Raw genomic sequence first — 12,616 nt, forward strand, 5'->3', positions numbered from 1 at the left:
GAGGGGCTTCCTCTGAGGGCCCAGGGCTTCCTTCCTCTTTATAAAAACATGTAAAACAAATTTCGGCAAGGACTGCTGAAGTGTCTAAAAATCCTATTCTACTAGGAGAATTTACCGAACACAATGGGCAATGAAATCAAACTTAAAATCAGTTTTCTATGAATTCAAGACGTCTTACACCAACAATATGAATGACAAAGATGGCTTTACTAACTTGAAATTTTAAGAATTGGGGACACACACTAACCCGGATTCAGACATTCAGATCATAGACCAGAACAGGCTCAGGTGGTCTCCGTGTCATTCAAAGGGGGTTCTCAGTGAGGAGCACTTTCTGGATCATGTTCCTCAGTGTGAGGAGCTCTGTCTGCACAGATTCAGGGACCTGGCAGGGGACACATATCCTCCATCAGGGATTAGGACTTGGACCCTCAGACGCCCACTGAGCATGGTCCTGTGTCACGGAGCTTCTCTCACGTGGGCCAAGTCTTCAGCTATGAAACCCTCTGCTCATGAATATGCAAATGAGATGAGGTGGGCGGGGTTAAATACGGACATGTCTGTGCCCTGAGAGCATCGCCCCACAGCCACACGCTCCCCTACAGACGTCCTGACAGCACAGCCCTCACCATGGACTGGAGATGGACAGTCCTCTTCCTGGTGGCAGTGGCTACAGGTAAGGGGCTCCCCAGTCCCTGGCTGATGAGGGGACCTGGGCCAGTCACAGGGGATCCACCCACTCCTGTCTCCTCCCCACAGGTGTCCACTCCGAGGTCCAGCTGGTGCAGCCTGGGGCTGAGGTGAGGAAGCCTGGGGCCTCAGTGAAGGTGTCCTGCAAGGCTTCCGGATACACCTTCACCAGCTATGCTATGCACTGGGTGCGACAGGCCCCAGGACAAGGGCTTCAGTATATGGGATGGATCAACACAGATACAGGAAAGCCAACATACGCCCAAGGATTCTCAGATCGGTTTGTCTTCTCCATGGACACCTCTGTCAGCACAGCCTATCTGCAGATCAACAGCCTGAAGTCTGAGGACACGGCCGTGTATTACTGTGCGAGACACACAGTGAGATGACCCACATCCTGAGAGTGTCAGAAACCCTGAGGGAGAGGGCAGCTGTGCGGGGCTGAGGAGACGACAGAGGCAGCTGGGCACAGCCTGTCTTTGACTTAGGGTTATGGATATAGAGATGAAGGAACTGCTTTCGTTAATTATTTTTGGAATATTTTCAGTTCAGTGTGGGAAACCAACTCCCAAGAGAAGAAAACGTATTAAACTTTCTGTAGTGTTTTCTAATTTTCATGGTGTAAATGTGACCATCATGGTGACTTGAAACATGACATCCGTGGACTCAGTCCTCAAAAGATGCCAGAATCTTCTCCTTTGAGTAGTTGTAGGCGGCTCCCTGTCTGTGGTCAGAGAAGATAAACTGCATTACAGTCTAAGGGTCACAGCAGGAAGCAGAATGAAGGACAGAGAACACAGAAACCCTGATATATGTCCCTCCCCTAAATAATTATTGGAGAACGCAGGCATCCACATCGTTTGTGGATGTGTAGACCCTGCACATTGGTGTCTCTGGAAATTGTTCTAAAACTTTGAAAGACAGACTTACCCTCTTACTGTTCAGGAAAACAGCTAAACTGGGTCTAAATCACAGTGTCCCCAGGTCTGTGTGTCTCCCAGAGGCTGCAGTGCTTGTTCCATCATCAGAGCTGCATCCCTTGCTTTTGGGGCTCATGGCAGGTCCCTACACGTCCCATCCATCCCTGTGTGGCTTTTGTCCCTGGCGCAGAATCTCCCCCCACCTTGTTGTCCCAAGGACGGTGTGTGGGCATCAATGTCCATACAAGAGGTCCAGTCAATCTCCATTTTAAGTATTTCAATGTGTCATATTTTCAATATTTCTTCTATTTCTTGGGTTAAAGACCTTGATACCTGAGGAGCCCACCCTTGGAGCAAGGACAGCCTCTTACACAGAGGAGATTAATTTCCTTCATTTGAGGACAAAAGGGAGTGTCCACATGACCTTCTTGCTCTGCCTGCTTTTCAGTAACTCATTCTAAATAGTTACACCCCATTGTGGGATATCCTGGGGAGCCTGCCCTGGGCCCCAACAGTTTCCTCCTCTGAACATCCCTGAAAGTCTCGTGTAGTGAGAGCTGCACTGCTGGCTGTGGAGAGAGAGAACGGGTGGGAAGCTGAGTGCTAAGACATCTGCAAAGGAGAGAAGGAGACAGAACAGGATGGACAAACAGGAAAGGACACTTTGCAGCTCTTTCCGCAAACCCATCAGACCAGTCCCCGTCCCTGGGGACAGGCCAGTCCAATGACACCTCTGTCATTGATGTGATAGAAAGTGTGAAGCCTCCTTTTAACAGACTGAGTGACATTCCGTGTGTCCCGTTCACTTTACAGAAAAGCAGTATTTTCATCGGTGATGACACAGGCTCCTCCTCCTGGGTGGTCAGTGTACCTGAGGCACCACAGAGACTCAGGGGTTCACGTCCTGCAGTTTGCACAGTGGTGGGGAGCTCTCGTTCCATTGCTCTGGACAGACTTAAGGTCACTTCTTCCAATTCATAGTCTCCAAAGCATGGGAATCAGACCCTCAGCACTGAAAAGAACTTGGACTTGGGATACACAGGTGGACATCCTACCATTGTCACCTGGCAGGTGTAGGGGGCACAACATATGAACACAGGGGCCTAAATGTGTAATGTGGCTGCTTTCAAGGTGGCGTGTGGAGGGACAGAAGGAGCCAGATACCCGAGTACACGTTGTCCTGACAGTTTTGGTGGGGTCCCTTTAATACTTTAATCACACACACAAAATAAGGACCTTGGCTCACAGACAGGGTCACAGTAGAATCTGTAGTTCTCAGGATCTGAAGTATTTCATGAGTCATGTCAGTGCCTCCAGCCTTCACGTGCTGTGTCAGTGTGTGAGACCAGAACGGGTGTGAAATAGCTGCTGTAGAGGGCTTGTCGTAGGCCTGTGGCAGCTGTAAGCTGGATCCTGCCACCTGGCTGAGCCAGTGCACAGGTTTGGTGCACACACACACACACACACACACACACACACACACAGCACATGGTATCGGGCACCTGACTCGGGAGCTGCTGCAATAACTGAGTCCCATGGGGGAGGGGGATGGGCCACCAAACACCTGGTGACCTGGCAGGCACCTGGGCCCAGAAGGTAGTGCTACAGTCACTTCGTCTCCTTGGGAGGATTGAACGTCCCACCTGGGGTCTCAGACCACAGTGTTTGATTACAATACTGTCCTGATACGTCACCAGGAACTTTCAGTGTCATATCTGCTTCCAGTGCTCTGGGAACGTTTTTCTCCTGTGTCCCCTCTGGGTAAGTACAGTCCCTGACCTTGTGTAGAATTCCCTGGGCCCGAGTGACTCAGCAGCGGAAGAGGCCAAGTGATGTCTGTGTTGTCATGGACACCACACCCTGTCTGTCACCAGCATGTCCCCAGTCCACCAGTGTTCACATCGGCAGGAACAAAGCCTGGTGCTTTTGCACTATTGAGGTGTCGACATAACCAGCAATCACATTGGTTAGTTAATGTCACCAGTGTTTGGTAAACTGGCATAAGAGGGCGTTTGGTGTCTGGAGAACCTGTTGAAAAAGAGACGGTGAATAAGAGCAGGACATGGATTGAAAAGGAGTCATAGTGGAAACACAGAGATGAAGGTGGATAGAAAGAGACATGCACTCCCCAGGCAGTCACACAGCCAATGACTAGTAAGTGTGAGAATGTTAACTCATATGAGAACTGTTTCCTACATTTTCACAGTGTGTACTTGAAAATTATTTTAAGGAAGAAGTGAAAGCCAAGTCTCCTGACCTGTGACCTTGGGAAAGCTGTCACATCGTGGTGTCATCTGCTCTGGGGCCTGGCCAGTGGCCCTGGCAGTGCCAGGTTTCAGGTCACCTGCAGGGACAGCCTCCAGTGGTCTTGGGGTGATGACCTGGGTCTATTTAGAGTGGGCTGCATGGATGCAGGGGCCTTCCCTGTTCCTTGACGGCAGTGCAGGTGGTCAGCAGCCCCTCGAAGGTCCTTCCCAGGGAGCTGACCGTGTGTTTTTTTTCTAAAGACCTGACGGACACCTGGTTCCCTGGTACAAAGGGACAAGAAAGCCTGCTGGTCAGGGAAGGTCACACCTCTTACCTGCTGGCGACACGCCTCACACACAGTAGGTGCCTGTGCACTTAGCCCTTCACTGCATCCGATTGTTCATTAAGCTCCTATCAGGTTCACTTGATCCAGGAATGGAAGGGTGACAGGAGCCAGCAGACCCTGGTTCCCTGAACACTATTTCAATGGGATCAATCCATGTCCCCTCAGTATCAGCCATGTTTGCTTTTGTTCTGTTTGTCACAGCAGGTCACACACGCAGGCTGAATGTCAGTGTGGGGAGACAGCCCTTGTGCTAGGTACAGAGATGAAAGGGAAATTTGGATTTCTTTGACACGTAATTCAGCCTCTGTGTGTGTCTCTGTGTGTATGTGTGACTGTGTCCTACTGAAGCCCAGATGTGGAGTGGGGTTTCAGCTCCGTGAGTCTGTATCTGCAGATATAGTCAGATGTGACCTTCGAACAGAGGAACCTAAGGGAGATAAGAGGCCCCCTAGGACCCTGAGCTTCAGGACTCAAGACTGTGTCAGTGCATCTGGCAGCCCCAGGGAAGGGGCTCCCTGGTGGTTTCATAAAGCCCTTGCAAGGGGACCACCTGCAGTCAGTGCAGTTTATGGCGTCCATGAAGGAGCATTGTGAAGTCAGGGCACAGACATGTACCACTGGACTTGAGAAGCTAGAGGTCATGCCCTGCGAGCCGAGACAGGACCCTCCCGTGCAGGGCATGGCCTGGGCTGCAGGGGGCGCTCACAACCCACACAGCAGGGGCTGCAGCCTCAGAAGTCAGAATCTCCACCTGCTCCAGTGTCAGTTTATGTTGCAGATGTGACTGTGGGAAGCAGAATTAGGGCGTCTGTAAGGCTGGCAGTTGTCAGCAACGTGTGTGTGTGCACGTGGGAAATTCAGTGTTGTGTCCAGACCCTTGCAGATCAACAGTTGTATTTTCAACTCACTTATTTAGCTGCTTGAATTATCATACAATTTGATCGTGACATTGGTAGAGTGATACAGACATTTAAATAATAATTGAAATAGGTAATCAAGCCTTCCAATAAAGAAAAGCCGAGGACCAGATGGATTCAAGGGATAATTTGCAAATCTTCAATGAACAATTGTACCTTTCAATCAGTTCTTCTCAACGTCTTCCAAGAATTAAAAGATGAGGTACATTTCCAGACTCATTCATTGAGGTGAGCCTTACACTCAAACGAAAGCCAAGTAATGACACTACAAGAAAAGTAAATGACAGGACAACATCCCTGATGACCATAAATGCAAAAATCCGCAACAATATACCAGGAAACTTAACAACACAATAAAGGATCCTTTACCATTATCAAGGGGAATTTATTCCTGGAATTTATGGATGGTTCAACGTACGTAAATCAGTAAATGTAATACACCACATTCACAGAATGACGGGAAAATTATACCCTCATAGAAATAGATATAGAAAAATAGGAAAGGCATCTGAAAAAATTCAAAATCCCTCCATGATAAAAAGCTTCAACAAATTAAACATATAAGTGATGCACCACAACTTAATAAAAGCCACATACAAGATGCAAACAGCTACCATCACGCTACACAGAGAAAATTCAAATGCTGTTCTTCTAAGATCAGGACCCAGACAGGGTCCCCACTGTGACAGCTTCTGTTCAACACGGAGCTGCAAGTCCTGGTCAGAGCAGTCAGGCAAGAAAAGAGATGAAAGCGTCTAAATCAGAAAGCAAGAAGTCAACTTTTCTGTGTTTATCTGTGTTCAGAGATATGATATTATTGATAAGAAACCCTAAAGACAGAACCAGAAAACTAATAGAACTAGAAAGTGAATTATAAAACGTGCAAGATACAAACTCCACACACACATGATCTTGTGCCTACACACCATCAACACATTAACTTTATGACTCTAGATCACGTGTGTGAACATTTCAGAGGAAAGTAACAAAGACAACTTAAAGTGGCTGAACAACAGGGAAGACCCCAACCTGATGACACGAGAAGCCTGGACGTGTGTGGCCTCTGTTGGTTAATTCAACCACTCATGTTCCAAGTAGTTTTCCCCCCAGTTTTGCACATTGATACACCAGTGAGTCGGCTTCATGTTCCAGGTGACTCCCATCATGTGAGGACATGGGGACAACATTTTCCAGGGTCACACGCAGACAGGGAAGGGACTGGGGGTGGGAAGAGATGGTTCTTGGGAAATGAACTTCTGAAGAACCAGGAATGTATCACAGACCCTCGCTCCTGTTCCCTGACTGGCACTATGTCACATGTCACTGAGACACAGACACCTGATGGGGAAAATAAGACTCATCGACGTGGGCGTCCATTTTCTCATATAATTGATCAGCTTCAATAACAGGAGGTGATTTGAATTATTCAGCGGTTCTGTCATCAGTGGACAAGGAAATACGATGCTCTTTATATAACCAGTGATTTCATGATAATGGTTAATCCGTCTTAGAGATTGCCATCAGACGTTCACTAGTTTAAAGGCACAGACGTGCAATGAGCAGTGAATAAACCTCAGAGTTCTAGGGCACAGTGCCGTGAATGTACACAGTACTGCATTATATTCACCATCTTTCTGACAGAGGACTCCTGAGTTATTCTGAGCACTAAAAGGGAATAATCGTTAATGTGATAGAGGTGGTAATTATGACTACAACAGGAATCACATTACAATATATAAAGGTATCCAATTGCCATGTTGTACACCTTAAATTTACACAATACATCAAATATATTTCAATGAAATTATTATTATTTTTTTAATTTTATTTTATTAAATTTATTCGGGTGACAATTGTTAGTAAAATTACATAGATTTCAGGTGTACAATTCTGTATTAAATCATCTATAAATCCCATTGTGTGTGCATCACCCAGAGTCAGTTCTCCTTCCATCACCATATATTCGGTCCCCCTTACCCTCATCTCCCACCCCCCACCCCCCGAAATTATTTTTAATAACAGAATTTCCATAACCTCTACTCCTTATTATTTATATGTACCTACTACAGAAAATGCCTTGTTATGACTGAGTTTCATCTCTGTCCACAACATTTGAAGCTGGTCTTACACGGGGTCTAAAGAACAAAACAAAAGTGGGGATAGTGACACTGCTATATAGACAGCCCCAGACTCCAGAACTGAATACACCCCGTGGCACGGCTCTGCTTCTCTGTGGGGGTCGTGCTTCTGTTTCCCCAGTGAGCCTACAGACACTCCCGTCTCCTCAGACACTTGGTCCGCTTGCTCCAGGTTCAACTCTACTCTTAGTTTATGCTGTGAGCTCTTTACAGGGAAATAATTGTCAGATGCAACTACCTGTGTCCCCAGCCTGCACCCACCTGTGTCTATAACTCTTCCTCTGGTTGTCATGGTTGGTTCCCCTTGCTGTGATCTGTACTGGTGACCTTCATGGCATTTCACTTTAATTTTACCCTTTCTCTATGTTTTCTATTATGATTTGTTTGCTGCCTGGTCTTTCTATGAGCATTGCAGCATGATCTAGTGTCCAGCGAGGTGGTCCTGACATCACTGGGCATGTCCACCTGCCCTGGAGTTGGTTCAGGGGAGCAGCTGGGTCCAGTGGGAGATTCACCTGCTCAGATACGGGGGTGAATTCTTACCAGACATGTTCCTGTGAACAGATTACACTCTGTGACCATGTCCTTTATGTCAGCGTCCAACCCCAGAGCTCCCTACATGGAAGGAGGACATGCAAATAGGGGCCCCTCTGCTGATGAAAACCAGCCCAGCCCTGACCCTGCAGCTGTGGGACAGGAGCCCCAGCCCCGGGATCCCCAGGTGTCCCCATTCCGTGATCAGGACTGAGCACAGACGACACACCATGGAGTTTGGGCTCAGCTGGGTTTTCCTTGTTGCTGTTTTAAGAGGTAATTTATGGAGAACAGGAGACTCTGAGTATGTGAGAGAATATGAGTGAGAGAAACAGTGGATGTGTGACAGTTTCCTGACCAGGACGTCTCTGTGTTTGCAGGTGTCCAGTGTGAGGTGCAGCTGGTGGAGTCTGGGGGAGGCTTGGTGCAGCCTGGGGGGTCTCTGCGCCTCTCCTGTGCAGCCTCTGGATTCACCTTCAGTAGCTACACCATGCACTGGGTCCGCCAGGCTCCAGGGAAGGGGCTGGAGTGGGTCTCATACATTAGTGGTGATGGAAGTAACAAATACTACGCCGACTCCGTGAAGGGCCGATTCACCATCTCCAGAGACAACGCCAAGAACACGCTGTATCTGCAAATGACCAGCCTGAGAGCCGAGGACACGGCCGTGTATTACTGTGCGAGGGACACAGTGAGGGGAAGTCAGTGTGAGCCCAGACACAAACCTCCCTGCAGGGAACAGGGATCTGGGCTGCAGGGGCACTCAGGACACCAGGGGGCGCTCGGAACTCACCCAGTAGAGGGATCAGCCCGAGGAGCAGGTGGGGACCTGGGTGTGGATGGGACTCCCTTTAGAAACATGTATTTCCTCTGAGATTTCTCAGCTGCCCCAGGGACAAGTCTTGAATCACCTTTCTGACTCTAATGTCTTCTATTCTAGCAGCCAACACAGTAGAAACAGTGTTTATAATGACATGTCACCAGTTCCTGGGGACCTTTACTTCACCAAATTCCCGAGCATCCTAGCTTTGTCACAGAGAGACCATCCTGAACACAATCATCTCCCCTGTGGTTGGGAAACATTTCCCACAAAGAGAGACCCCAGCACAGTCCAGGTCCCTGTGTGCTGAGCTCAGGCTCTCTGCCCCCCACATGCCCACAATGTCCCCACAAGGCACGTCCTTCCCACAGGCGCACCTGGCTCCACAGGGGATCAGCCTCCAGGACTGTTTACCCAGGATCCTCTGTCCTCCCTACAGCATTTCAACAATAACCTACTGTCTTCATGTTTCAGATGGAAGTTGAAACCCACCCAACATCACCTTCTGTCACCTGCTGTCCTAATTCTCCCTCAATCTGTCCCAGACCCTGAGCTCCATGGGGCTGGAGCTCTGCTCACACTCCCAGCTCTGCCCACAGTTCCCGTCACAGAAGGGAGGTGCAGTTAACACGTGGGCATTCACGTGCCCCCACATCATCTCCTAATTCATCTAACGTGTCTGTCCATTTGTGGACACCCCAGGGCAGGTTACACTCACTGGGTCTCAGGGGGGCCATACTGAGGCCACATGTCATGGAAACGTATGATTCATGGAGACACAGTCACTATTGCAGGACAGGCCTGTGTCAGGTGGGGGCACAGCTGGCTGCTGACCCGTGTGATTCTCTAACAATGCAGAAGCCTTATGACACAGGACATCTCGATGGAACCTCCTGTACAGAGCACCATGGAGGACACCCCATGGGTGGCTCTGGTGACACAAAGGACACAAGGACAGAGAACAGGGTGGATGTGCTGGTCACTCCATGTCTCAGTGAGCAGCCCATACGTAGATCAGAGATTCGTGAGCTAAAGTTATGGGAAAGACAGGAAGTAGGACTGAGACAGGCCCCCAACAGGAAGTACGTTCAGGAGGAAGATTTAAAATACAGCAAAGGCTTATGAGCTGAGTGTTCTTAACAAGCTGGATAGAGAATAGAGAGCAACTGAGTATTACTCTTATCTACTTATCATGTTTCCACATCTTTACAGACCTGTCCTGCTGGGGAGAGACAGCCCCTCGTGGGTCCCCAGTCCTCAGAGCAGCACAGCCCAGGCTGGAGCAGGCCTTTCACACACACACTAACCCACCCAGAGCACCGCCTCGCTCTGGCCCGCACACCAGGACACACTTCTCTGCCTTCATCATCCCAGGCCCAGGTGCCAGGCACAGGGAGACGCCCCTCATCTCTGAGCTACTGACATTACTCACCTGGTCCATCCAAAGCTGATCACCTGCCTGCCCCTCCTTTCCCAGGGAAAGGCCAGTGAGACCAGGTCCTCAGCTGCCCCTCACTCCCTGTCTCCTGCCTGCTGACCACCCTGGTCCTTCCATGTGGTCTCATGTGGCCCTGTCCTATTTGTAGGACCTGTGAGTGAGATAAACTGTGCTTTCCCCTAACCTCCTCCTGTGTGTCCTCTGGAGGCCGTGACTGACTGACATCTCATGGAAGAATGCAGCCAATTGGTACTAAAGCAGGAAGGTCTGGTATTGAGAGGGGGTCTTAGAGACGTCCTGTAACTGCCTGTCTTCACAATGGGCTCTCTCGGTTGGGCTCTGCCATCTGGGAAAACTCAGTGTCACGTGGGGTATCCTGAGTGTGTGTCTGTGCTGCTCTCTGTGGCCTCATTTGGAAAGAGTCAGCACCTCCCGTCCTAAACTGTGGGCAAAGGTAAGTGTCTCTCTGAAGTTTGGGGTGTTGTGGGGTCTGAGCAATTGCCCAGGGGCCTCTGGAGCTGAGCCCAGACTGAAAACCTCCCTGAGCATAAAAGAGAGAGAACAGGCTCAGCCCTGTCCTGGGACGGGCTTCATTGACCTTTAACCTATGTTACAAAGGGCCAGCGGTCAGCACACCCCAGCCCTGGGCATCAGAATAGACAGTGGGGAACGAGGAAGCTGCAGGTCATGAGCACATGTCCCTGAGTCATCAGTGACCCCACAGCCGACACCCACATGTCCCTGACCTTCATCTGAAAGGGATGGGTGTTCCCCAGTCCTCAGACCAGGATGTGGGCTTCCTGGGACCTACAGATGATTGACATGGAGACAAAGGTCTGTCTGCAGCCCTTCTCAGGATGCTCCAGAATCCAACCCTGCCAAAGTGTCCTGTTATTTTAGTTACTACTGAAGAGTTTCTGAAAGTGGGAAGAGACGTGTGATGTGGCTACAATAATCAAGACTGTGTGGCATTGGTGGAGGGAGAGACACACATCAATGGAGCAGAATACGTGGGACCTTGGATAAGCCAAGGGCTTCCTGATGTGACACAGACAGTACAGCCCTTAGGAAAGCAACAAGAAGTAGGACTTTGGAAAGGGCAGGTTTTTATTTCAGGATTATGTTTACAACAAAGTTGATAAAATATTATATCTCAATGATGTCTATAAATATTTTGTAACTAAGTATATTTAGTCTGTTGTCAGCATGTGTCTGCACATAATGCTAATCACGTTAATGATTATTACAAATATACATAAGTTTTAAAACCTGGTGATCTACTCAACTAGTCCAGCATTTAGTTTTATACTCAGAGAAGTAGGGCTTGTCTTTGACCTCAGGCTCCAGGGTAAAACCCTCCTGGGGCTGTGAGCTCCCAGCTCTCTCCTCACACAGGCTGAGGTCTCTGGGGAAGGCAGAGCTGTGGTCTAGAAGAAGATGACACTGCTGGGTCTTCTCCTGTGCCTGGTGACAGCCCCCCAAGGTGAGGGTCTCAGGTGTCAGACACGGGTCTGTGGGATGGATGTGACTGCACGTGAGTGACAGACTGATTCTCCTTGTCCCCAGGTGTCCTGTCCCAGGTGCAGCTGCAGGAGTCGGGCCCAGGACTGGTGAAGCCCTCGCAGACCCTGTCCCTCACCTGCACTGTCTCTGGTTACTCCATCACCAGTGGTTACTGCTGGAGCTGGATCCGACAGCCCCCGGGGAAGGGACTGGAGTGGATCGGGTACATATATTATGATGGGCGCACATACTACAGCCCGTCCCTCAAGAGCCGCACCTCCATCTCCAGAGACACGTCCAAGAACCAGTTCTCCCTGCAGCTGAGCTCTGTGACCACCGAGGACACGGCCGTGTATTACTGTGCGAGGGACACAGTGAGGGGAAGTCAGTGTGAGCCCAGACACAAACCTCCCTGAGGGGCAGGAGGGCTGGGATGCAGGGGGCGTTCGGGACACCAGGGGGCGCTCGGGGCACCAGGGGGCGCTCCAGACCCGCAGAGAACAGCTGTGCTCCTGGGTGGGGAAGCGGCTTCTTGTTTGGAGCAGGGATTTCCTCTCAAACCTCTCAGCTGCCCCCGGGGACAACACTTGCTTCTTGTTTCTGGCTCTGTTTTCTCTTACTCTCGCTGCAGACAACAAGTGAAGAAGGGACACTGTCTGTTTTCAGATGACATATTGCAGTGACTTGGGACCACTCCTTCACCAAGTTCCTGGGTGTCCTTTATTTATTGATAAGACGACCATCCTGAAGGCTCCTCTAGAAAGGAGCAGATGAGCTCTTTACAACTTTACGTAAAACGTCGTGTTAAGCTCTTCAATACACAACAAAACGTGCCCCAGAGGGTGTCTGCTCACATAAGCAGTGACCAGGTTTCATGCTGTCTCACGCTACTTGATCAGCACACACACACGTGCACTTACACTCACACATGCTCACAGACACAGACACACTCACACACAAGCACAGAAAACTCACACACCCACAGGTTTTAGAAAAATAAATACATTCAAACATAACAGTCATACAAATGTGTTCAGAGGGCACATGATGTCGCATATGATTT

At 49.5% G+C, this 12,616-nt stretch overlaps 3 gene segments (V, D, J or C); all 3 read left to right on the forward strand.

Annotated features, from left to right (window-relative positions):
* The first annotated feature begins 581 nt into the window (after window positions 1-581).
* On the forward strand, window positions 582-1,202 carry LOC141570487 (immunoglobulin heavy variable 7-4-1-like). The segment is given in 2 exon segments: window positions 582-676; window positions 760-1,202. Coding segments are annotated over 2 exon segments (366 nt in total).
* A 6,688-nt stretch (window positions 1,203-7,890) lies between these two features.
* Window positions 7,891-10,207, forward strand: LOC109439933 (immunoglobulin heavy variable 3-30-3). The segment is given in 3 exon segments: window positions 7,891-8,068; window positions 8,173-8,483; window positions 10,199-10,207. Coding segments are annotated over 3 exon segments (498 nt in total).
* Window positions 10,208-11,385: 1,178 nt separating this feature from the next.
* LOC141570478 (immunoglobulin heavy variable 4-38-2-like) lies at window positions 11,386-11,969 on the forward strand. The segment is given in 2 exon segments: window positions 11,386-11,533; window positions 11,617-11,969. Coding segments are annotated over 2 exon segments (399 nt in total).
* The last annotated feature ends 647 nt before the right edge of the window (window positions 11,970-12,616 follow it).

The sequence above is a fragment of the Rhinolophus sinicus genome, linkage group LG03, assembly GCF_036562045.2.
Source record: "Rhinolophus sinicus isolate RSC01 linkage group LG03, ASM3656204v1, whole genome shotgun sequence".
NCBI classification, from domain to species: Eukaryota; Metazoa; Chordata; class Mammalia; order Chiroptera; family Rhinolophidae; genus Rhinolophus; species Rhinolophus sinicus.